Raw genomic sequence first — 22474 nt, 5'->3', positions numbered from 1 at the left:
GTTTTAAGATTTAGTTTTTATTTCTCATTATCCTACTCTGATTTGATTGGTGATAAATTAATTTTCCCCAAGTCGAGTCTGTTTTGCCCATGATGGTAATTGGGGTGCGATCTCCTTGTCCTTATCTTGACCCACGAGCTTTCTGTTGTATTTTTCTCCCCCCATTCTGTTGAGATGGGGGAATGATAGAAAGGCTGGGTGGGCACTTGGCAGCCAGCCAAGGTCAACCCACCACAGAATGCTATGCTATTGATACATACTTATCAGTTTTCCAGGCATTTCTATTAAACCTGAAGTCTAAACAAGTCTTGCCAGATCTTGATATAATGGTTTAGATATTTTATTATAAAACACAGAGGCTCACAAGATTAACAGATAATAGTATTTCCAAATCTTCATGATGTGCACATACCCACCATTCTTCAGTGGAGATTTTTTTCTTTTTTAATGTTACCATTCTAGTTCTGGAGATCTTAATTTAGCCTTTATTGTCTTTGAGCATGCATCTTGAAGCTCAGGAAACATCAAAGGTTGGTGAGTGTGTGTTTGTGCAAGTAAAAAACTACTTCAAGTCATGTATCCTCTCCAGTCTTATTTATATGCAGAATCCCAATAAGGGCTTTCTTTTTTTTGGAGGTGGGAGGAGGTTGTTAAAAATCTAAATGGAAACCAGACATTCTACTGTTCTTTTCATATCTCAACGAATTAGTGGATTTTAGGAACATCTTGAAAAGTCAGTGATGTTTTGAACCACCTCAGCAGGTTTGTCAAAGAAATCACAGCTGTGCTGTTTTCAAACTACTGTCTTACTTGTTTCAAAGCTGGAGGAACAGCATAAATGAAAGAGTGGAAGAGAAGAGGACTTAGGAAGACGTATGCATGTCTGGAAAAGTGAGCGAGCAGTACCATGCAAGTACTGGATGCAAAGAAAACAACCTCATGCTAATGTCACAAGGCAGAGCAGAAGGTACCTGAACAATACAACATCCTTTTTTCCACAACGCAAATTCACCCTCTTGTATAGTTGTTGCATAAATATGGCTTCTTTTTTTTTCTTGAAATGTATTCTGCATTACTCAATTTCAGCACTGATACTCAAAGGCTACATTACTTTTAAATCTAGTTACTACCAGCCATTTCATTATTAACCAGAAACAGAGTTGCCCCAAAATTTTCAGTGCAGCAGCGTTATGATACTGCTCTGCTTGGCCTGGTTAGCTGACTTGATTATACTGTTATAGCCCTTTTGGTAATTCTCCAGAAGTGATTTAGCCTGGTGCTCCGTTAATGGTGAGATATTGCTTCTGGTGCTTGAAGAGTAGCCAGCTGCAAGGTGCTAAGCCAGAATTCCAGTGGGAAAAAGAGAAAAGGACATGGAGGACAGAAAACACTGCCTCAGCAAGGCCAAGAACACAAGTCACCAGTGACCACACCGCAAGCAGCAGTAAGCTAAAAGAGTCTCTGTACTAAATACAGTCATTAACAAAGACGCCCCTGCAAGAAAGTCACACAGACCTCAAAAAGCAATCTGGGACCAGAAAATTATTTACCGTTCTAGCTCCTCTCAACCACATGCTTGTTTTTCACAGGTGAAGTCACACAAAAAGTAACTGCTCATCCTTCTGTTGACCTTCGGAGTAAAATCTAAGTGCAACAACTTCTGGCAAATGAGAACTTCTATCTTCATTGCTGAGGGCACAGCAAATACTCCTATGCCACAGCCAGATTTTTATAATCCCAGGTGTGAATCTGTTCCTGTGATGGCTATATGCCAGTTCTTGGAACACTAATTCCCTTCCTAATGAGCACTTCTTTTGCTTTGCTTTACTATTAAGTAAAAATCATTGCAGACAAACACCGTAAATACAGAAAGTCAGGCACCTTTCAGAAAATTGCCTCAAGAACTACAAAGAATGTGAAACAAACTTTTTATGTTTCAACATCTACACACCTATCCCTACACAGTTACCATATTTCTACATATTTTCTGTTATAGTTCTAATGTATGTATCTATGTATGTAAATATATAACAAGAACTGCCAACAGAACAACATTTCAGACTGACTGAGCTACATGACTTTCAATCTCACCCATCTGAAGCGTTAAGGGAAGATTCATCACCCTGTGAATTCACCAATGCAGAGTATAAATTACAGTCTCAATGTAAAGTTGAATTTGTATCTTCTGGTGATAAATTTTGGCAGTACTCTATACTATGCAATGGGCAGCATTATGCACAGTGCTGAGTACCCAGAGCAACCTCCAGCTAAGGAAACACAGAAGAGAAGATAACACGGGCTGGGGATTTCACTGGGGAGACATAAAGGACAAAGACAGAAAAGGCAGATATAAAAACCTAGGAGAAAGAAATGACAGATGAGAAGAAGGTGGAACAGCTAAAGAGAGGGTAGACAAGCTATTACGTAAAGAGGCACAAAAATCGTGTATAAAGCCAGGCAAGCGCATAAAAGAGGAACCCTAGAAAAATGAGGAGAAACTACTTTGTAGAAAGTGTCTCCTGTCAAGTAGAAAATACTCCTTCTAAAATAAGGAAGACTTGAAGTCAGGAGTAGTTCGATAAATCTGAGGCTTACTATACAGACATTTTCCTGGGATCTTAATTATAAGGATCAAAATTTAAGCTTTTTCCCTAAAAATTCAAGCTGTTGACAAAATACTATACCAGGCCATGGTACACACAAGCCCCATACCAAGCCATCCTGTACACTTCCACGGAGAACGGAAGCAAAGGTGACTCCCATGGAAGAGAACAGGTATCACATCACTAATGACAAATGACTACATCTATGCCGCATGGAGAACAGGCCCAAAATGCCTGGCTACGGAGAGCGTGCATGAGGGACAAGGGAGGAAATACAGGGTTTGTACAAACTCTAGAAAAGGTATATTCTCATTCCTTTGGTAGTTCTGCCTCGCTGGGAGAGTAGTGTTAGCACATCCCACCTCATCTTCCATATCACAGAGCTCTGCAACTTTATCAGGAAATCCCTCCCATACTCCCAACGTCATTCTCCTGATGGTTATTAAACCTGCAATAATCCAGACCTGATAACTCTCCGCACAATCTGCACAGAGTTTGAAGATTTGAGAAGTAGCTATTGGCATTTTATTTGATAGAGGAGCAGAAAGAAACCTGATAGATGACTGAAAACTTGCAGCTACAGAGAAGACAGAGGAAGGCGCGCGTCAGAGCAGAACCATCATGATTTGTATTCCCTTTTGCCTCCAGGTATGAGAGGACTGCAATGCTTACGGCTGTCCTACTGTGGAAGCAGAAGCATTAGCTTCCCAAGCAGTGTCAGTCATAGAGCTGCCCAGTTAGCCCCTAAGTATGATTCCAACTTTTTAAATTGCACTCTGTAAGGTTATCCTAATACTGTATTTATTAATAGAACAAGCTCACACAGATTGTTTTAGGAAGTTCAAAAATTTTTAACTTGTTACACGTCAGCAGTATGTTTCCTTTGTGACCTAAAATGTCTGTTTAGCATTTCCATTGAGAAAAATATTGAAACCGTGTTTAAATACACAATTATTTTCCCTTAAATGGAGTAATTGGAACCATTTTCAACAGCAGTCTATTTACGATGACTGAATGGCGTTATGTTGAGAAACGCTATTATTAGTAAGCACTTATCAGACACACAAGTACTAGAAGGAAAAACACACAAGTGAGTTTCTACAGGATACATTAGGATGGCAAATCAATTAAATTAAACAGCCGAAGAGGACAACGCATTCATTTTCTTGGTAAAAGCAGGCATTATAAATGTGATGAGTAGCTGCCTTTTATTAAAAAAAAAAATTAGCCAAACTGAATGTAGTTTAGTACATTTCAAAGCATGTCAGAATGGTTGCGCAACAGTTACCTGCATCACAGCAGCCTTTTTGCCAGTTTTTTGCTTGTAATGGAAAGAAAAAAAACCCTACCCTTGAAAGAAAACCCTGTAGGCATTTTTAAGCTCCTGAAACACATGTAGCTACATGAGAAGTTGTCTCCTTCCCTCCACTGTGCTCAAATAGCTGTTAAAGTGACATGCACCTCCTTATCAAGCTGCTTGTGTTGGTAAGCACATACTTAGTTTCAAGAATCCTCTTTCCCATTGCCTTCGTTTGTTTTTTATTTCTGCCTCATTTTGCATTGATACCTGTAGAGACCATAAAACACATCAGTGGTCTGTATGCACATGAAATGTGTCACACCCATTTTGAACGGTACTGAATAGAGCTGACACCAGCTAGGAGCTGGGAGTTAAGGCAACTATGCATATTGGTGCTTATTCCTACACAATGTGCTTCAAGGCTCAAATATTACATACATAAATTCAGGATTCCATTTCAGGGATCAAAAACTTCAGTGAGTTACACCCACTGTTGCAGGAAAAGCAAATCTACTGTTTTTCTTTTCTGGAGGTACCCAAAACCCAAGAATCAGGAACACCAATTTATAAGCCTGCTGCCTCTAGAAATTCAGTTTGGGCAAAGACATGAATCGCCTGTGCAGAATAGAGTCAAGTCCTGTCCAACAAGTCCTTTTGTTCTGGACTTGCCTTAGTGCCAAGCTTAAGGCTGTGAAATAGGAGCAAGACTCAGAATTTCAGGTAACAGCTAAACCACCCTTCTGATTTTATTACTTTGGTGGGCCCAAGTCACATTCTGTCCTTACACTTTGAAAACAGGAGAAGAGTGATACAATATCTTACCCAGATCAAACTGCCACGGGCAAGGTGTACTGCAGCCAATTCATTAGCAGTTTGAATAATAAAAAAAAATAAATCTATAACTGCAGTATTAGACCGCTGTATGATGGTATTTACATCCATTGAAAGGGTGCCTTGATTTGAAGGGAAGATGTAAATGGCTTTTTTTTTTCCTACTGAAAAAGCTGAAAGAATAACTGGCTTTTTAGTTGAGTTAGTTTCTAAGTATCAGGGGGAAAAAAGGGTATGCTGGGCTTAAAATGTTTTGTGATTTTAACTTACCTTTAAAAACACCTTTTGAAAGATAAAGACAGAAATAGACTTCCAAATTAAACCCTCCATAAATACTAACATTTGGACATTTCTATTTTATTTTATTAATTTTTTGCAATTGAGAACATTAATCGTCCAATTTTGTTTATCTGCATTTTCTACATTCCATTTTCAATATTGCTTCTTAACCACCCTCAAATTTTGTTCACAATTTGCCAAACTGTCTGTGGAGAGGCTGGAGTGCTGAAGGGTAAAGAGCGAATTCTTTTTATTCCATCCAAAAAAATCTGAAAATACAGTTTTATCCAACTCCTTAAAATCAGATTTGCTTTTAAAACACAGATGCCACCAGTTCTTGATTAAATAATGATCTTATCTCTAGCAGGGGCAGAAAAAGGTATGTATTACATCTTCTAAAACAAAACTAGACAAATAGTTTACTCACATTTTGCTACCACCTCTCTTCCCGTACAGGTGAGGGAATGCTGCTCTCAAATCTCTTAGCAACAACCATTTAGTCAAAAACTTCGTGTGTGAGCTCTTCTCCTTGGATATCATTGAAAGGGTAAATAGTTTCAAAGTGACCACTGCTAGCCCTGAATTATACCAACAAAAACCTCAAAGCACTGCAAGAACTTGTATATTGTTTCATTTACATATATATTGCCTCATTTACATCATGTGCATTGATTATGTCTGTAGCTGAAGGTGTGTATCCAGCTGAATGACCATCTCAGATGGAACAAGCAGCAAGGACATTAGCTTACATACTTGCTTTGAACTTGCTGCTAAATCCAGAAGAGCTAAGAAAAGCATGTAATTTGACATTGAGTCTTAAAGATTTTGCATAGATCTGTAAAACACACTGCACATCAAGTATTACAGGCAGGACCCAGAGCTAGATCAACTCATGTGTGCCCTAAAGTAGATCTGCTAAAAGGAATGAACGTAGCTGAAACCTCGCTGAAGAATGCAGTACTTGCACCACCACTAGCTCTATTCTAACACAACCAGAAGTCAAGTCTGATCTGTAAGGCAGTCTGTGAAACAAGACAGGCAGATAACTGCAATGGTTTCCAGCAGGCCTCATATCTCAAAGTTTCCTGCCTGGTCTATTGTCAGTTATTGCGTATCGAGGCTTGCCTTTTAAGAGGCACAGGTAAGAAGCCAAATAATTCTTCACTGGGTGGGAACATTACACGGAGTCTGTCTTTCTTCAGTAAGATTTGTCTTCTTGTAATCAGTGCTGCTCTTTAAAAATGAAAAAAGTCAGAAAAACAATATACAAAAGAGTAATTCAGTCTGTATCAGGAAGAATAGAGTGCATATGAATTTTTCATATTCCAGAAAATGAAAAACTTACTTTCTACAGCAATTCAGTATTTTGTAGTTTTCAGTGGAACATCCTGCTAAAGCCGCCTATTGATCTCTCATTTGAGCTAAAAATTGAGTACCTAGATTTAAGATCCAAATGAAAAACAGAAATACATTAACAGTACACTTACAAAAAGGTTAAAAAAGATTTTTTTCACCCCACATTAATTTACATTTTTGCATGGGCAAAAATAGCAACTCTGGACAAAGCAGAGTATTACTTCTTTTGGAAGGTAAAGCAAGTATAAATGAAGAATCAAAACATATTCATTCTAACTGATGGGAACAGGACCAAAAAAAGAGTAGCCCAGAGCAAATGGCTTTTTCACTGCAGAACAGTTGCTGGAAGTTGACAGCATTCTTTCTCACCCTGCTTAAAGATACAGATCTGAGACTCTGGCATAGACTAGAACTGTAAAACTCTCAGCAGCAAAAGCAAGAGTGTTTGACACAACTTAATAATCTAGCACAGTATTATCTAGTGCTGTTCTGAGAACTTACCATCTGCCCTCTTGCAGAATATATAAAGGCACATCCTCCATTTCATATGACAAAATGCCTTCCCTGAAATTTTGTTCCTAGAAAAACATTATTGCCCAATTTCACTGATACATCTGCAAGTGTTGGTCTCCAACATGCACTTAGTTACTGCTTCAAGGCAATTGTGATGGAATAGTTGGCTTCAGTTGAATTTAACACCTTTGAAAAGGCCAGTTTTTAATTCCAACTTTTAATGTATAAAACTTGACTGGATAAGGGCCTGCACAATCTGGTCTGAAGTCAATGTTGTCCTTGCTTAGAGCAGGAATTTGGACCAGACGACCTGCCAAGACCCTCTCCAATCTAGGTGATTCTCTGATACAGCTCTCTTCATACTCATAGAAACTTTAAAAATATAAACCAGGAATTGAATATTTTACCCAAGTTCTTGCATGTAGTTTAATTCAACATGTTCTTGCACTTAGGAAAGGTGAGGAACTTGAAAAAGCCACTCTGAAGTCTATACAATAAAATATAACACACAAATGAGGATTCCTTTACGTGCCTCTTCAGTGAATTACTTCAAAATGTTTACAGTGAATTCTCATTTTATTTCATTGCTTCCATTCTATACACTAAATTTGCAATTAACAATATTTTAAAATAAAACCAGTTCCCAAGTTCACTATACTTTCCATTTCAACACTTACGCATTTAAAATACATGAAAGTTAGATTAATAATAGCAAAGTAGACCTGCAAATGATTTAAATTCAGAACTTATGAACAGCAACACCCTTCCATTATTTTGCCATGACTACTTTCCATAAGTGATAACTACTATACAATAATGAGTAAAATGCACATCAATTTACAGTATTCACAAAGACAGACTTGCCACATGAAAGTGTGAAAAAGGCAGCAGCCTCTTATAATTTAAAAGCAACTCTCCACATGCTTGTTTTATTTGCTAAAAATCAACCCACCCCCACCCCCCCCTTCATGATATTTACTGATGAAACCAAGAAGGACTAAGTTATTTAGAATGATCAGAACTCAGTTTCAGACTGAAAGCCTTGATTTACTAGGGGAAGAGGGCTAAAATGGTACATTTCAGTAGTTCGCTTGCACGAAAAGAGACTTAATTCTGCTCCACAAAATACCTAATCCAGAAGAGACTTTAAATGAAGGACATCAGTGCTAAATAGTAAGTAGATAACTGTGTACATACCTCTCAGATCTAACAAAAGAGAAACTCTAGAAATAGCCAATTTTTTATGCTTTCTATACACTTTGAACACTGATACTACATACATTTGTAAGATTATTCTACTCTTATACGAAGCAGCAGAGTAAAACTAAACCCTGAAATTATGAGTGGAAAGTTGACTAAAAATGGCACTTACACATGCACACATCAGTTTCTAATTTGCTTTATTCACACACTTTAGTTACTGTAAGCCTTGCAAACAAACTGCAAGACAGCCAAATCTGCATTCTGTGCAACTTTGCCCGAACCCAAGTTTTTCTTATTTTGTACAAAGCAAAAGATTCTTCTTCATCATCTTCTGCCACACTGCAGCGAAGTAAAAGTCTTCTATGTACCTGTAAATTATGACATTTATGTCTACTTAAGTTACTTTTACCATTTCTATTTTGCTCACAGCTCCATTAACAGTGAAGTTGAAAGCATTTTTAAAAGACCAGTAAACTCATCAGTCTCCCACTTGCAAGTTCTTACAACTTAGGAAAATAAATTTCTTTGAACTGGCTAGCAGTCCAAATTAAGTATCAGATGTGATGTTTATAAAGCAGATACTAAGAATTCATATCCATTCCTTAAGTCAGTTAACTGTTAAGAGGAAAGGTAAATCCTCACTCTAACCACATTCCAAATCCGATTCCCTTCTGTATGACTGCACATTATATATTCAATTTGTGTCTATAATTTTAAACAGTACTTTTTTAATTACACTTAGGAATCTATATCCCCATGTTTAAAAGAAGTTCTTTTACAGTGTAAGGAGAATCCACAGAGTGGATTCTTCAAACTTCAGTTTCTAAGCCATGTTAAACAATGATTAAGTAAGTCAATCATGTCCACTGTGCTAGATCCACACCTGAACAGATTAAGAAACATTTTGAAGCAGTGTTGAGTAAATAATTTTGGTAAGCTGTAAAACTGCCACATGCAAGGTATACTGCACTATAACAGCTCCAAATCCTTTATAAAAACCTAGCATTCCTTCTTCCCGTTTTATAGTATTTATGCAGTCTCTCATTCCCTCATACTGAGTATTGATCGGAAGCACTTCATAGCCAAGGTCTGTATTGTCAATTATTGTGCGTGTCCCTTGAATATGAAGGCGGTGTAAAACTGTCTCCAGTGGGTAAAGCATGACATCAGCACAAAGGCTAGCAGCAAAGCTAGCAATAAGTTCTGGAAAATACGCATCCAGCATGCTCTGCACAGAAGTGGAGCTCTCAGTTGGAAGGTTGTGGGAATTATCCCTCTTCAGAACAAACAAAACAAGCTTCTGGACGATGGAACTGATGACGTAGTGAAGAACTCCATGTAGAGCAGTTGGAAAAGTCAAGACCATCAGAGGAAGGAGACGCTTGCTATGGGGTACTCCCATGCCTACAACTCTGCCGATTCCTTCTTTCACACAGTCCAGGATGCCAGGATTATCTCGAATTATTTCGCTCTACAAGCACAAAGGAATCGTTACAACTTGTGCTGCCCACTTCATAACCATGCTGACATCCTAACACTTTATCACTGAACTTTATAAGACAGTTAAACATTTGCATGCTATCGTACCTACACGGCTATATTGATATAAACTCTTTGCTCTAACACTCTTGATAGCATTCAAGTAAACTTGCTTTTAAAAAATGAACCCATCTTAAAGAGTCTTTATTTAATGTACATTCCAGTTATCTGTGTTACTACCAAAGAAATTCAACTGTCAGCCTGCTGCTGAAAGTATCAGTCTGCGAAACAGTCATGTACTGAAAATGCATACTTCTGGAGCAAAATGCCAGGAAGTATTTATCTAAAAGTCCTTTTCTTTAAGGACTATAACTCTAGTCTTTGAACTTGAATGTGCATAATAAAGACTTCCATAACTAAAGTTGAGTTGAAACATCTTTAATTTGAATTTAATAGGTTCAGCTCTGAACATTTCCATTCCATTATTTGCATCTAAAATAACACTCTTTACCCATGCTGCCTCTAAGAGATAGTTATTTTGTTCATGTAGTGAAAAGAAAGAATTCACTTAGTAATTATTTACTCCATTATACTCCACCTATGACTGCAGAATTAAGGTAAAGACATTGCTTCCCCTTCTAATGCTTATACAAACTCAGTGTTTTATCATGTCTTTCACATGATAAAATTCAGGATTTGGAAGTTCTCCTCAATGCCCAAGCCTCTGAGTCCATGCTGGCTGTGTCCTGACCTCATGCCAGGATAAACCACCAGAACATTCCTCAGTACTGTGGGGAAGGACTAGCAGCCTGCAAAGCCTTCATGGTCAGTCTGCGCAGAGGAGAACCTAGTTCAAATACTTGAGAATCTAACATTGTTCCAGACTTTAAGTTAAGCATCATAACCCCTACTGAATCCTCTTCTCCCCCATATCATTATAGTCACTGCACTTCAAAACCATGCTTGCTTTTGTCAAACTCGCCACCATGTGGTTTGAAATGTAAAACAGTAACGTGACAGCTACAAATTTCTACCATTTACAGTTATTATGATCAAATATATTTACCTGGAGAACTGTGTCAAACTAATACTGTTGAACAGTATGGTTTATCAGAATTAAGACAAAATTAACATAAAACTGTTAGTAACAAATCCCACAATCTTTAACTTTTATAGTTTGTTATTGGTCATTGTCCTTTTGCAGCACAAGAATATAATGTAAACCTGGTAAGTCAGGTTGTCTCCCTGCACTGATTAATACAGCATAAATAAAATCTTCACAAATGCTATCATTACCTCTGATGTGTTTCTAACAAGAAAGCTCACGATGATGTTGCCAGGAACTGGAGAATACATTTCATACAGCATATATATACCTATTCAGTAAAACACTTGCACACAGCTGAACCTACTAAGGCTAAAACCCTCAGATGTCAGTGGAATTATTTTCATAAGCAATGCTTTACAGAGATGGTCACCTGTCTAAAAGGCTGGGGGAGATGCTGTTTTGGCTTTTTGATTGTTTTCCTATTAAGCTGCTTTCTAGCAAAGAAACTTTATTACCTATTTTGCAAACAGAAGACAGGCTCTAAATCATGTTCCCTTTTATCATTTATTGGTAAATATGTTCCCATGTCCAACAACACAGATAACATCCTTTCAGACAAATATACAAGCAGAAAGATACCTGAATTAAACATTCTATTCTGTGGCCTGTTATGAACTCAAGAAACACGAACAGTGTTCCACCACTGTTTCTAGCTCCAGGATTACAGCATGCTCAGGGTAAAGCCATTCCCCAAGACATAAAAGAGCTTCCTGAATCAGCCTCCCAGTATGAGACCAGTTAAATCTTCCCAAGGCTTCCACAAACTCAGAGATCCACTCAGGCTGGGTCTATGGAACATTATTTTCAAAATAATTCAACAGGAGAGAGGAAGAGGGCTTCTTAAATACAGAGTAAGTTTAGAGAATGCAAGTTTGTTGTTGGGAATCTATCTACATGCCCCCATGCACAGACATTTAATCTCACCTGTTCTGTTACTCCATAATATGGCCAGTTCAGACAGAACAGCCTTTCTAGTACCTTCTGGCTCCTTTAAGTTTGCATCCTCTGCACAAAGCAGAATCCTGTCCCTTAAGAGTACCTGCCTCTAAAGTACATGCTGAAACTAAGCAACTGTAGAAGTCAGCCTTGTTTGCCTCTTCTCCACAGAAAAAACCCCACCATTTTGTAGACATACACCTGCAGTTGAACTGTAGGTTTAAACAGCTGGATCTAAATCAGTCTTGACAGTACTTAAAACTTGTCTATGCTATGAACGAAAATTACTATGAATGAATGGCATAAGAGTGACTATCCTGCACCACCCTCCACACAAGAGCTCACTTTACATTAAGACTTCCATTAGCTGCACAAAGATACTATCATGTTAATTAAGAGCAACTCATTATATAGAGATAGCTGGAAGAATTACCCTGGACCACTTCTGAATAGCTAAACCCTGCCTCTTTCTCCAGAAAGAGGTGCAACAACTCACTGAAAGAATCTGCAATACAGTGCTATGGATTACTCTGTACAGTTATAGAACAAGTTAAGCTGTATCCAAAGTGATAGGTCCAGATATTTATTTTCACGGCTAAGGACGAACTAGATGAAAATTTAAAAGCAAAAAGTTGACTGAGTGAAAGCAGTCTTGAAATAGTGGAGTTCAGTATTTTAGCAAAACAAAGCTGAATTACTGGAAAAGCTTTATAGTTGTTATAGGGGAAGGGGTCACTGCAACAACTTGCCTAGCAAGCCTTTTAAAACCTTTACATGAGAAAAACTTCTTTATGGTTTATCTGCTAGAACATATAGATGTAACTTGTCCTTATTTCATAGACAATATATTCCAACTATCTATACTAAATGTCCTTTCTAATTCTAGATTTAGACTCAAGATAGTACAACTAATATAGTAGTAAATTAGTAAATACTTTTTATCTCAGTTAATAAGTCATACAGCCTCAAGCAAAACAAATGCAACTACTACAACATAAACCTGAATCCAAAGTCAGAGACTCACTTCTCCACATAATCTAATCTATAAAGAGAAGAACAGTATCTTTTTAGATGCTGTAAATATATGTAAGTTACCTGTACAGTTTCAATCAGGCTCGCAGAATAAAAAGGCATTGCTATCACATGTGTTAAACTGTAGAAATTAACAAGATAAGAATTAAGGTCATGACAATATTGTAATTTTAGCCAAATATGCACCTGAAAGTTGATAAAGTTATCTACCAAGTATGCCTAGAGAAAATTAACAAACCATAACTCTCAAAACAAGCTGAGATAAACTTCAGTCTGAAGTTCTTTTAAATTCTACTTCCATGTGCCCAGACTGATTCAGGTGTCTCAGATATCATAATTTAATTACTAAAAGAATCTAATCTTTTAAATTAGTCAGGTTCCATACAGACACAGGAATCTAGTAAGAGAAAATAATCTGTGAAAGTGGTGTATGCAATCAAGATTGTACAAAAAAATCAAAATTTGAAAATTACTATTAGCACCCTGTCAAGTAACCATAGCTGCAGATTAAACTAATGTACATTTAGTAGTTTAATTAATGTTTAGATAATAAGACATAAGGTAATAACACATGCTATACTTACCCTTTGAGTAGAAGGTGTCCACCTATCTGCTTGAGGTTCCATTTATGTGAAAGCTCCCTAAAAAGAAAAGTATTTACCTTAATATGGATAAGAACCCATTATTCTCAAGCATTTCTTCCATGGGTGTTGACATCCAGTTTTCATATTGGTGTTCTACTATTGGTTTACGTTGCAGGATTTCCCATTGTGGAAAGACACATCAGCTACACATTTAATAAACCATGCTTAACTTTTAGAAGTTATTTGGGCCAGTTAGTAGTCTATCCAAAAAGCTTTCAATCAGGTGTCTGTAGTTCTCACAGCTACTGGCTTCAGTATTTTGCATTTATTTTGCATCCTTAGGTACTAACTCTTAAAGCCATTTTCAGGGAATATTGGATTATTTTAAAATCTCAATAGTTTTCCTCTATCAACATACTTTTTTTATTATGTTTTAGTTTGGTTATGCTTTTTCTGTTATTTGAGGTTATGTTTACCCAGTTGTTTCTTTCCTGTAAACCTAAGTCACATTCTGACACAGTTAGACAAGACCAAATCAAGTACAATACGTCAGACTAGAAGCTGCATAGTAATTCTGTACAGACTTAAGTCTTTCGGCTTATGACCAGTCTTTAGCAAATACTGGTAAAGTAAAAGAAAACCCATGTGTTTAACACAAAGGTGACTTTAAAAAAATCCCCTTAAGGTAGCATTTTCTAGTTACACACTTCAAAATATGAACAGTAAATGTTAACTACACTCCACTTGACAGAAAATGTAATCCCACCTTGCTCAAGATAACATTCAAATACCAAATGTATTTACCATACATTTGGTAAATACTCTAGCTATGAGATAAAGATATTTCTGTCTGAAATGCTGGACACACTAGACTATGCATTTTTAATAACAAGCTATAAAGTGTTCAGCTTCAATTCTTGTCCAGGAATCGCACTCACCCAGTGCCTGTAGTTACAACAACTCTAATCCAAGAAAGGAAAGTCTTTACTCTTTCTGAAGAGTATCAGTCAGTATCAGAATCAGTCTCTGATTGTCTTGGTAAAGACAACCTTGTAATTAATAAGTAGTGAGAGACTCTGGGAACTTTGTATGTCTGGAGTTTGGTATGTCTGCCTACTGCTCTGAGTATAGAAATAACGTAGCAAATTAGTCTCCAGTGTAATTCCACTGTAATAAAAGAATTCATAAGTTTCTTTTTGTATTTTGGTTTGTATTGTGTGGTACTAGCAAATACCATGGCTAAAGTGAAAAGTCCTAGTTTCATTAATCTAAATACAGCAAACCTACACAGCTAATGAGCCAGCGCTGACATCCTGCTGAACATTTTCACTGTCCTTGGTAGGTGAGAGAACAGAATGGCCTGCATTAGTAAATGAGAAGACATGGTAAATAAGAGTCTATGTAGCTGTCAGCTTTGTCTTCTGTCCTCCTTTACCAACAACTATATGTACATTGTTCAGTATGCTATCACTTTCCTAAATACATTGATCTTCCTTTCCTCTTTAGTGACTGACCTTTTACCATTACGTGTTTCACTAGAAGTTTTAGTTACTTTATGTAATAAACTCTCACACAACCTGCTTAGTCTCAAAATATCTATAACAAAACTGACAATATATGTTATTATAGTTGCCATCCCTTACTGTTAGCTCTGGACCATTATCAAACAAAACACTGATAAAGAGTCTTTCGGACAAAAATTCTTTATCAGACTTGTATCTCAAAGCAGTAAGGCATCGCAATGTTTTACCATAATCCTGGAGTTAGCGTTCAGCATAAAAAGTAAGCAGAGTCACAAATCAAAATAAAAAATTATTACTAAACTATTATAGCCGAAGATGGGCACAGTGAAGTAGAATGGTGAATATCTCTAAATGAAGTCACTCATTTTTAGTAGTAACCCCTTTATTATAAGAATACTGAACAATGTACATATATAGTTGTTGGTAAAGGAGGACAGAAGACAAAGCTGACAGCTACATAGACTCTTATTTACCATGTCTTCTCATTTACTAATGCAGGCCATTCTGTTCTCTCACCTACCAAGGACAGTGAAAATGTTCAGCAGGATGTCAGCGCTGGCTCATTAGCTGTGTAGGTTTGCTGTATTTAGATTAATGAAACTAGGACTTTTCACTTTAGCCATGGTATTTGCTAGTACCACACAATACAAACCAAAATACAAAAAGAAACTTATGAATTCTTTTATTACAGTGGAATTACACTGGAGACTAATTTGCTACGTTATTTCTATACTCAGAGCAGTAGGCAGACATACCAAACTCCAGACATACAAAGTTCCCAGAGTCTCTCACTACTTATTAATTACAAGGTTGTCTTTACCAAGACAATCACACTGTCAATGTCTCACTGTTCTCATCAAGTAAAATTTTTCAAACAGTCTTACATTTCTAACACTTTGAATATAAGTCTAAAGCTGATGATCAGTTTCTTAGAAGCAGTAAAAAAACCATGCAATACCTTGGCAAAGGTGTAAATTCACTGATGATGCCTTCTGTTCCCAGGGTTATGCCCTGAACAATGAAAGTGCTGCCCATTCCTTTCCAGAGAGCTCTTGGACCCTGCGTTTTGAAATATGCAACATATTTTGATTCATGCAACATAAAACTCAAAATTCATCTTACTAATCTTTATGAAATTTCAGCAAATTCAGACCACACAGGGCTACAATTCTACCATTAAACTTCATTATCGCCAAATTCAGGGGACAACTAACTTTTCAACTCCAAAGAAACTTTTGTTCTTCAATAATTTCAAACAGTTGACAACCATTTTGGAGGCATATCTCTCACTGTTAATACTCCGTACTGTAAACTTAACACCATTTTCTATGGACAAAATGAGCTCAAGATGTTAAAGCACATCCGTAAGAAATCCAGAAAGGCTTTTCTTACTGTGTCCTGATCTGAGTTTCAGGATTGCCATTCCCATGCAGAAGTGGAAATTCATGCAATACTATCTTTGGAAGTAGTCATCTGGATAATCTCTTTATCCACGTAAAAAATAATTTTTTTTTAGAATCCTAATGAAAAAAAATTACTTTCAGGGACCTTTTGTTTTCTAACATCTGCAAATCTTCCCCACTAAATACCATATTACTTAAAAAAAAAATTTACAATGATCTTGAAACATTTCTGCAACCATAAAAATAACAAACCCTGACAATGGCTGTTTTTAACCACCAGTTACATAAAGAATTAAAGATGTCAATGTACATATGTGCTATAGTAACCTTCAGTGCTCAGATACAGCCTGACACCAAATACTGACCTGTGTCTTATTGATGCTGTACATGATATTGACAATAGTAAAGGGAGTGAGATGATAATTCCGAGCGTGATAGTTAACCTGTTAAAAATATAAACAATGGCAGTTTATAAACACACTTGCAAATGTTACAACTCTAAAGGAAAAAGCACTTTCAAAATAAGGACTTTATCACTGTAAAGGTCAGCTAAAGTGACCAAAATATGAATAAATTCTCACTGAAATTTAGGGAAACGGGCAGAACTTTTAAGTATTTGTATGCTGAAAATGTGAACAATAAAGCAAGCAAAACCAGAAAATATTGGAAACAAAGCATCCTGCTTGTAAATGGGGATCTGGAAGTTGCTCTGCAGACTCTGAAACACTTACTTGCTGTAATTCATTTTCCACTGCCCAAACAAAAATGAGTAAGAATGTTCAAGAGAAGTTAAATTTCAGAATGGAAAACATGTATGCTACAAATAAAAACATGTTAACGTAGCAGCATCTCCCTAAGAATTGTAAAGCTTCCTTATACTCTACAGGGTATGAAAACACAGAAATATCACAGTACATAGGAGCTCTGACTGGAAGAGGTAATATAAAAGACATACCTGACACTGACGACGTAGAACAATGCAAGGATGTGCCAACACATTTTCTGTAAATAGGCTTTAAAAGAAAAGTGTATTTAAAGCATGGGAAGCCATCGTAAATTTATTAGAAAAGGCTTGTTATTTTTCTCTAACACCATTATATCAGTGTTTGGAAAAACTGTACATTATCTAGTGAATTAATGAGGCATTTTAGATGGTTACCTGATAGCCTGCTAATACTATAAATGAACAAGCATCAAAAAACCTGACACACTCACTACGAAAAAGCCCACATATATATAGTATATATGTATTTTATAGGCAAAGCAACATACCAAATTTCCTAAACTTTCCCTCTGCAAAATATGAGGGAACAAAACAGGCCAGAGCCAGAATTATGGAAGGATTAGTCTCCAGTTTTATGTTAATTCCACGTACCATGTTATTAATCAAGACTCTCCTTAGCAGGGCCAGAGGATTGGTACTAACAGCTGACATTTTTTTCACCAGAAAATGCTACTGCCCGACACCAACTCTCCCTCCACCCGCCAGAAATGGTGTTTCAATCAAACCTTCATAGGAAAGTTATCTCAGTTCTGAAGTAGGATTTCTGGTCACAGCCACGCAGAGGAACTTTTTATTTCATCTCAAAGTGCCTGAGTGATCAAAGTACTTACCTGTATGTGGTTCAAGCTAGGGTACGGATTAGAAAAGCAACACCTCCAGGCTCTGTCTAAGCACCCCAAGTAACAGCTCAGACCACCAACCTACAGGATCGTCTGGGGTAGGTCTCTTACGGGGATTTTACTCTGGACAAACAAGTACTAATTGGCCCAGAAAAACACTGAGCCTGCAGTTTTGTAACTATTAACCTAATTAGTAGTTTGCTACTACCAAAAGAGGTGAAACTTTCCCCATACTCCAGCTGCTATCTATTAAGCCCTCCTAGTAGCCAACTCAACTAACCTCACAAAAACTAACCTTTGCTTTTGTGTGTTTTCTACAAGACTTCTGACTTGAACCATGTGTGTCTGGCAAGTTATCCGGCACAAATGCAAAAGAAGCAGCAGGGAGAATTGCTCTCAGCAATGATACAATGTTGATCAGCTCTCTTTCCCAAAACTACACACTCATTTTAGTCCCAGTGGCCATGGCGCTCAGGACGTGGAAAACTTTGTCATGCTTGATTAAATCAAAGCATATAGTTCAAAAGGACAACCGAGCCACACTAACATCTCTCTGCTCCTGAAGGAGATCAACATGTTCCTGCCCTATGGCTCCACTCCTTTGCTGGTACTCTCCTGAGCTCATTCAGCTTGGTAAGGCTGGAAAGAAATCAAAAAACTCTTTACATGTTTGGGGGGGCTAGTTCTTACCCCTCCCCCCCATCAACTCTATTTTAACAAACTAAACAGGCTCATCAAGGGGTCTGAATGAGCAAGCTGAGCCACTGCAAGGGAAGCAGTGGGAGAAGAGGGACAGGCAGTTTAATGAGATGGGATGATCTAATTTAAGCAACTCATTACTTGCCAAAAACGGTCATTCCTAGTCCTTCTTTATCCCTTCCCTCTCTGGTCCAGTTAGCTGGTGTCTGCTGGCTTTCACAGCGAGTCAACTCCGAGGTAAATCAACCTAACTGAAACAGCAAAAGATAATCCACCTCTTTCATTGACTTTGTCTTCTGTTTTAGTGAGTCAAACTGGTTAAAAGAGGTTCTGATGGGCATCAAGGGTGATAACAATGGGGTAAGGAGCAGGACAGGCTGGTGGTCAAGCAGAAGATCCTCCTCTTCAAGTACACTATAAGAACCTCAACTGACATAGCTTCCCATGTTGGTCTAACCGGGTAAGCAACAGAAGTACTCTCACTTTCTGAAGAAGGAAGCACTTTTCTCTGAGAAGTCTCACACTCAGGTCAACAAGGAGTAAACCTTTTTTTAGTCCTAATTTTCTCAAGACAAAAAACCCCACCTCCCAGCCTTTCACAAGTCGCATCAGTACATTGACCAAGAAAAACCTAATCAGGTAAGTGTGACTGAGCAGGCATCCTACAAAAAACCCTAAGCTTATCATGATCCTTACACTTGACAATTTAAGCTCTGGAAATGTTATAAGGCATGTTAAAGTCCACCACTTCCTCAAAAATACTATCAATAACCAGTGTCACCATAATAAATAATAAAATAGTTATTGGACCACTTGGCTAGATCAACATTACTATTCCAGGATACTTGGATAATATACTTGAAAACATTTTCACCTTCTTAAGAAACATTCACACTACCTAAAAATATTAATAGAAGTGGCAAATCTGAAAACAGTTTTCTGATGTTATTTTCAGATTGCTCTAATAGGGTACCCATATCCTGAGCCTACGGTATGGAAAACTGTTTCTGATATTCACTACTGATCAAGGAATTTTGAGAAACACTTCAGTTAAAGAGAACAGAAACCTACGTGGATTTCAGGTAGTAGGTTTCTACAGGGATTTCAGCTGCGTAAGTCTACTAGCATAAAAACACAATGCAAAAGTGTACATAGGGATCAGAAGACAACTATAGCTTTATTATCTACTTCATTATCACTGAAAATTACTACATAACTCTTACCTTGCAAGGCCAATACCAAAGCCTGCAAATCTGTTCAACTGCTCTGAAAAAAAAATGAAAACAGGTTATACAGCAGTGATAGCCACAAAGTGGGAGAAAATGCCATGCATATGATCTGAAAAACTACTTTTATACTGTTCTTGCTTCAGAAGATTACAAGCACTAAACCACAACATTTATGGCAACTCAGCAAGAGGATATAAAAAATTATTCCCCCAGGAATATTTGCACTTTGGACTGCATTTGAGTTTGTACATACTTTTATAAATAAAATTATTCTTGTCTTAAAACAGCTACGGGGGAAAAAAAAAAAGAGACAAAGCAAATACTAAAACAGAGAATATTTTAATATCTAAAAAATCTAACTCAAACCAACCACTGAAAAAGTTAGCATGCATGACAGTTTACAATAATTCCGAAACATAAATTTAGATATCTGAAGTGAAATTAATTTTAAAAACAGAAATAGTAAAAAAAGAGAGAAACCTTGGGAAAAGTAACACAAAACGCCATTGATGACGTAACAAACATGATGCAAATTTTCAAGTCAGTTGTTTATCTCCATGCCTTTGCAAAAATCTAGTTACTAGAGAACTGTTAAAATTGCAACAAGGGTAGTGGGTTCAATTCTCTGTTGTCTGCTACCAGACAGACATTTACACATTGGGAATTATCAGCAGAGATTTTAAGAAGAGTATCAGAACTGTAAAGGCAACTGAAAATTAATGCTCAGCCCTACAATCTACAGGGTGCAAGCAGGCTGTAAGCATGGGTAATGCCAGTAACTTCAGTGGAGCTCCACACAGACATGGCAGCCCTCCTAAGAGGAATGGTAACTCTCCCCACTTGCAGAAGCTGGACTCAGCGATACAGCAACTCCTCATCAGTCCTCCAGAATGCAGAATCAACATATCCACCATAAGTACATGACAAAAAAAAAAAAAGGTAGAGTCCAAGTATCTAAGGGTATTTAAGTAGTGCTTGCATGGATGAAAGTCAAGCTAAGGGTCATACTCATTGTAAGACCTGAACAAACATACTGCACTACAGGTTAAAAAAACCCAGAAGACTCACCCATTAATACAATTCAATTTTAAATAAATGTCTTTCATAAAACTTTGATACTTGAGTGTATACAAACTGCTCTGGAACACCCTTTTAATTAAAGGAGCCAATGTTCAGTAGCCTAGATTTAGCAAGTTTCTCTTAATTCACCTCAATTTCACAAAGACGTAAAACGATACTGTACTTCTGAGGGTTTCTGCTCAGTTTCCCAACAATTACTGGAAAAGACTTGAACACGGTTCCTTCAGGGGGGTTTTACTTCACCAGCTCATGCTGTACCCCTTGTACTTTTTCAACGTAAGAACAAAGCAGCCAGAAGACACAAATTCTGAAACATCAACACTAAGTAACAGAATGTACTGTAAGACCCAAAGGTACTTCCTGCCCTTACAGAAGATGGAGTATTTCTGCAGGATATTGTTTACATGGGCAATGGGGAGCTGACCACACGCTGCTTAACTAGAAGGTGCAGGGTGCGTTCTGGCACTCTCAATCATATTTGCGTGTAACTACGTGGTGCTACACAGCGAAGCGGGTGCTGGAGTGCAACAGGCGATGGAGCAGGTTCTCCTTCTTCTAAAGGACTTTTTTCCTGGCGCTTCAGCATCGCCAGCCCCCGGCTGCAACGCGCCTCCGAGCCCGGCGTGGTGGAGGTCAAGGCCAGCAAACCCGGGCGGCGCTCGAACGGGCGCGGCCAGGCCGCGGCACAGCCCACGGCCGCCGCCTGCTCGCCCTTGCCCGTCTCGGCGGGTCACCAGCTAACGGGCGGCCGCGGCGCCGCCGGGGGAGGGCGGGGGCCGGAGACAAGCGAGGAACAGGCGGAACAGCGAGAAGCCGGCTGCACGGCCGCGCCGGGCCCTCCCTTACCGGCGCCGGGGCCGCCCGCCCCGAGGTTCGGCTCCTCGTTGAGGCCGGCGCCCCCCAGGGGGGTCCCCGCCCCGTACGGCGGCGTCTTCTCCCCCCAGTGCAGGTTGCGGCTGCCGGGGATGTCGGGCGGGCTGGTCACCCAGTGGCCCAGCTCCGAGGCGCTGCCGAAGGGCCTGGCGCCGGGGCCCGGCTCCTCCCGGCCGCCCCCGCGGTAGCCCAGGCCGTCGAAGCCCTCGGGGCGCCGCGGGTGCATGGCGGGAGGCGGGCGGGGGATGGAGGGAGGGATGGAGGGAGGGAGGGGGCCGCGCACAGGCCGGCACCGGCGGCAACGGAGCCCGCACCCCGCCGCCCCGACCGCCACTTCCGGCCGCGAAGTGCGGGGCCGCGCCCTGCTGAAGCCGAGCGCGAGGCCACGTGATCGGGAAGAAGGCGGGGCCGGCGGCCGGCTGGGCCAATAGCGTCCCTCCTCCTGCCCGGCTCGGGGAGGAGTGAGGTGGGCGGTGAGTTCAGCGGGGAAGGACTCGGCCCTGGGCCGGCGGCGGAGGGCGGGCGAGCGCGCCCCCTGCCGCTCCGGCGGGCCGGCCCGGGCGAGCGGGCCGGGCCGGGCCGGGCCGGGCCGGGCCGGGCCGGCCGGGGAGGGAGGGGGGAGGAGGAGCTCTGCGTGGCCCTGGTCCGGGCTTGGCCTTGTGGGGGCGTCCAAAGAGAGCCTCGGTACCCTCCTGGCGCGTAGAGGAGCCCTCTGCCAGCACAGCTCCCAGCCCTTTTCCACGGTGAACTCTCAGCCCGGCCGAAATCAGTGAGACCCAAGCGCAGGGTCCAGCCGGCTCCCTGTGTGCCAACCGGGTGG

The 22474-nt window shown here is 39.4% G+C and overlaps 1 protein-coding gene across 1 annotated transcript; it reads right to left on the bottom strand.

The window, feature by feature from the left end:
• Window positions 1-7417: 7417 nt before the first annotated feature.
• SLC25A46 (solute carrier family 25 member 46) lies at window positions 7418-21880 on the bottom strand. Its single transcript, XM_076362254.1, has 8 exons — window positions 21628-21880; window positions 19696-19738; window positions 17106-17163; window positions 16516-16593; window positions 15706-15806; window positions 13225-13281; window positions 12704-12761; window positions 7418-9556 (listed from the first exon to the last, which is right to left on the bottom strand). The coding sequence occupies exons 1-8, from the start codon at window positions 21878-21880 to the stop codon at window positions 8978-8980; spliced, it is 1227 nt and encodes a 408-aa protein (XP_076218369.1). The 3' UTR covers window positions 7418-8977.
• Window positions 21881-22474: the final 594 nt, after the last annotated feature.

The sequence above is a fragment of the Aptenodytes patagonicus genome, chromosome Z, assembly GCF_965638725.1.
Source record: "Aptenodytes patagonicus chromosome Z, bAptPat1.pri.cur, whole genome shotgun sequence".
NCBI lineage: Eukaryota > Metazoa > Chordata > Aves > Sphenisciformes > Spheniscidae > Aptenodytes > Aptenodytes patagonicus.
This window is presented reverse-complemented; position numbering and strand designations above follow the sequence as displayed.

Bases quoted from the DNA above. Each gene is read 5' to 3' on its own strand.
- SLC25A46 (XM_076362254.1), bottom strand. From the start codon at position 21,880: ATGCACCCGCGGCGCCCCGAGGGCTTCGACGGCCTGGGCTACCGCGGG. The intron at 16,594-17,105 runs GTATGTCTTTTA...TATTTTTAACAG, and splicing joins TTCTACGTCGTCAGTGTCAG to GTTAACTATCACGCTCGGAA. The intron at 15,807-16,515 runs GTCAGTATTTGG...TTCAAAACGCAG, and splicing joins ACAGCATCAATAAGACACAG to GGTCCAAGAGCTCTCTGGAA.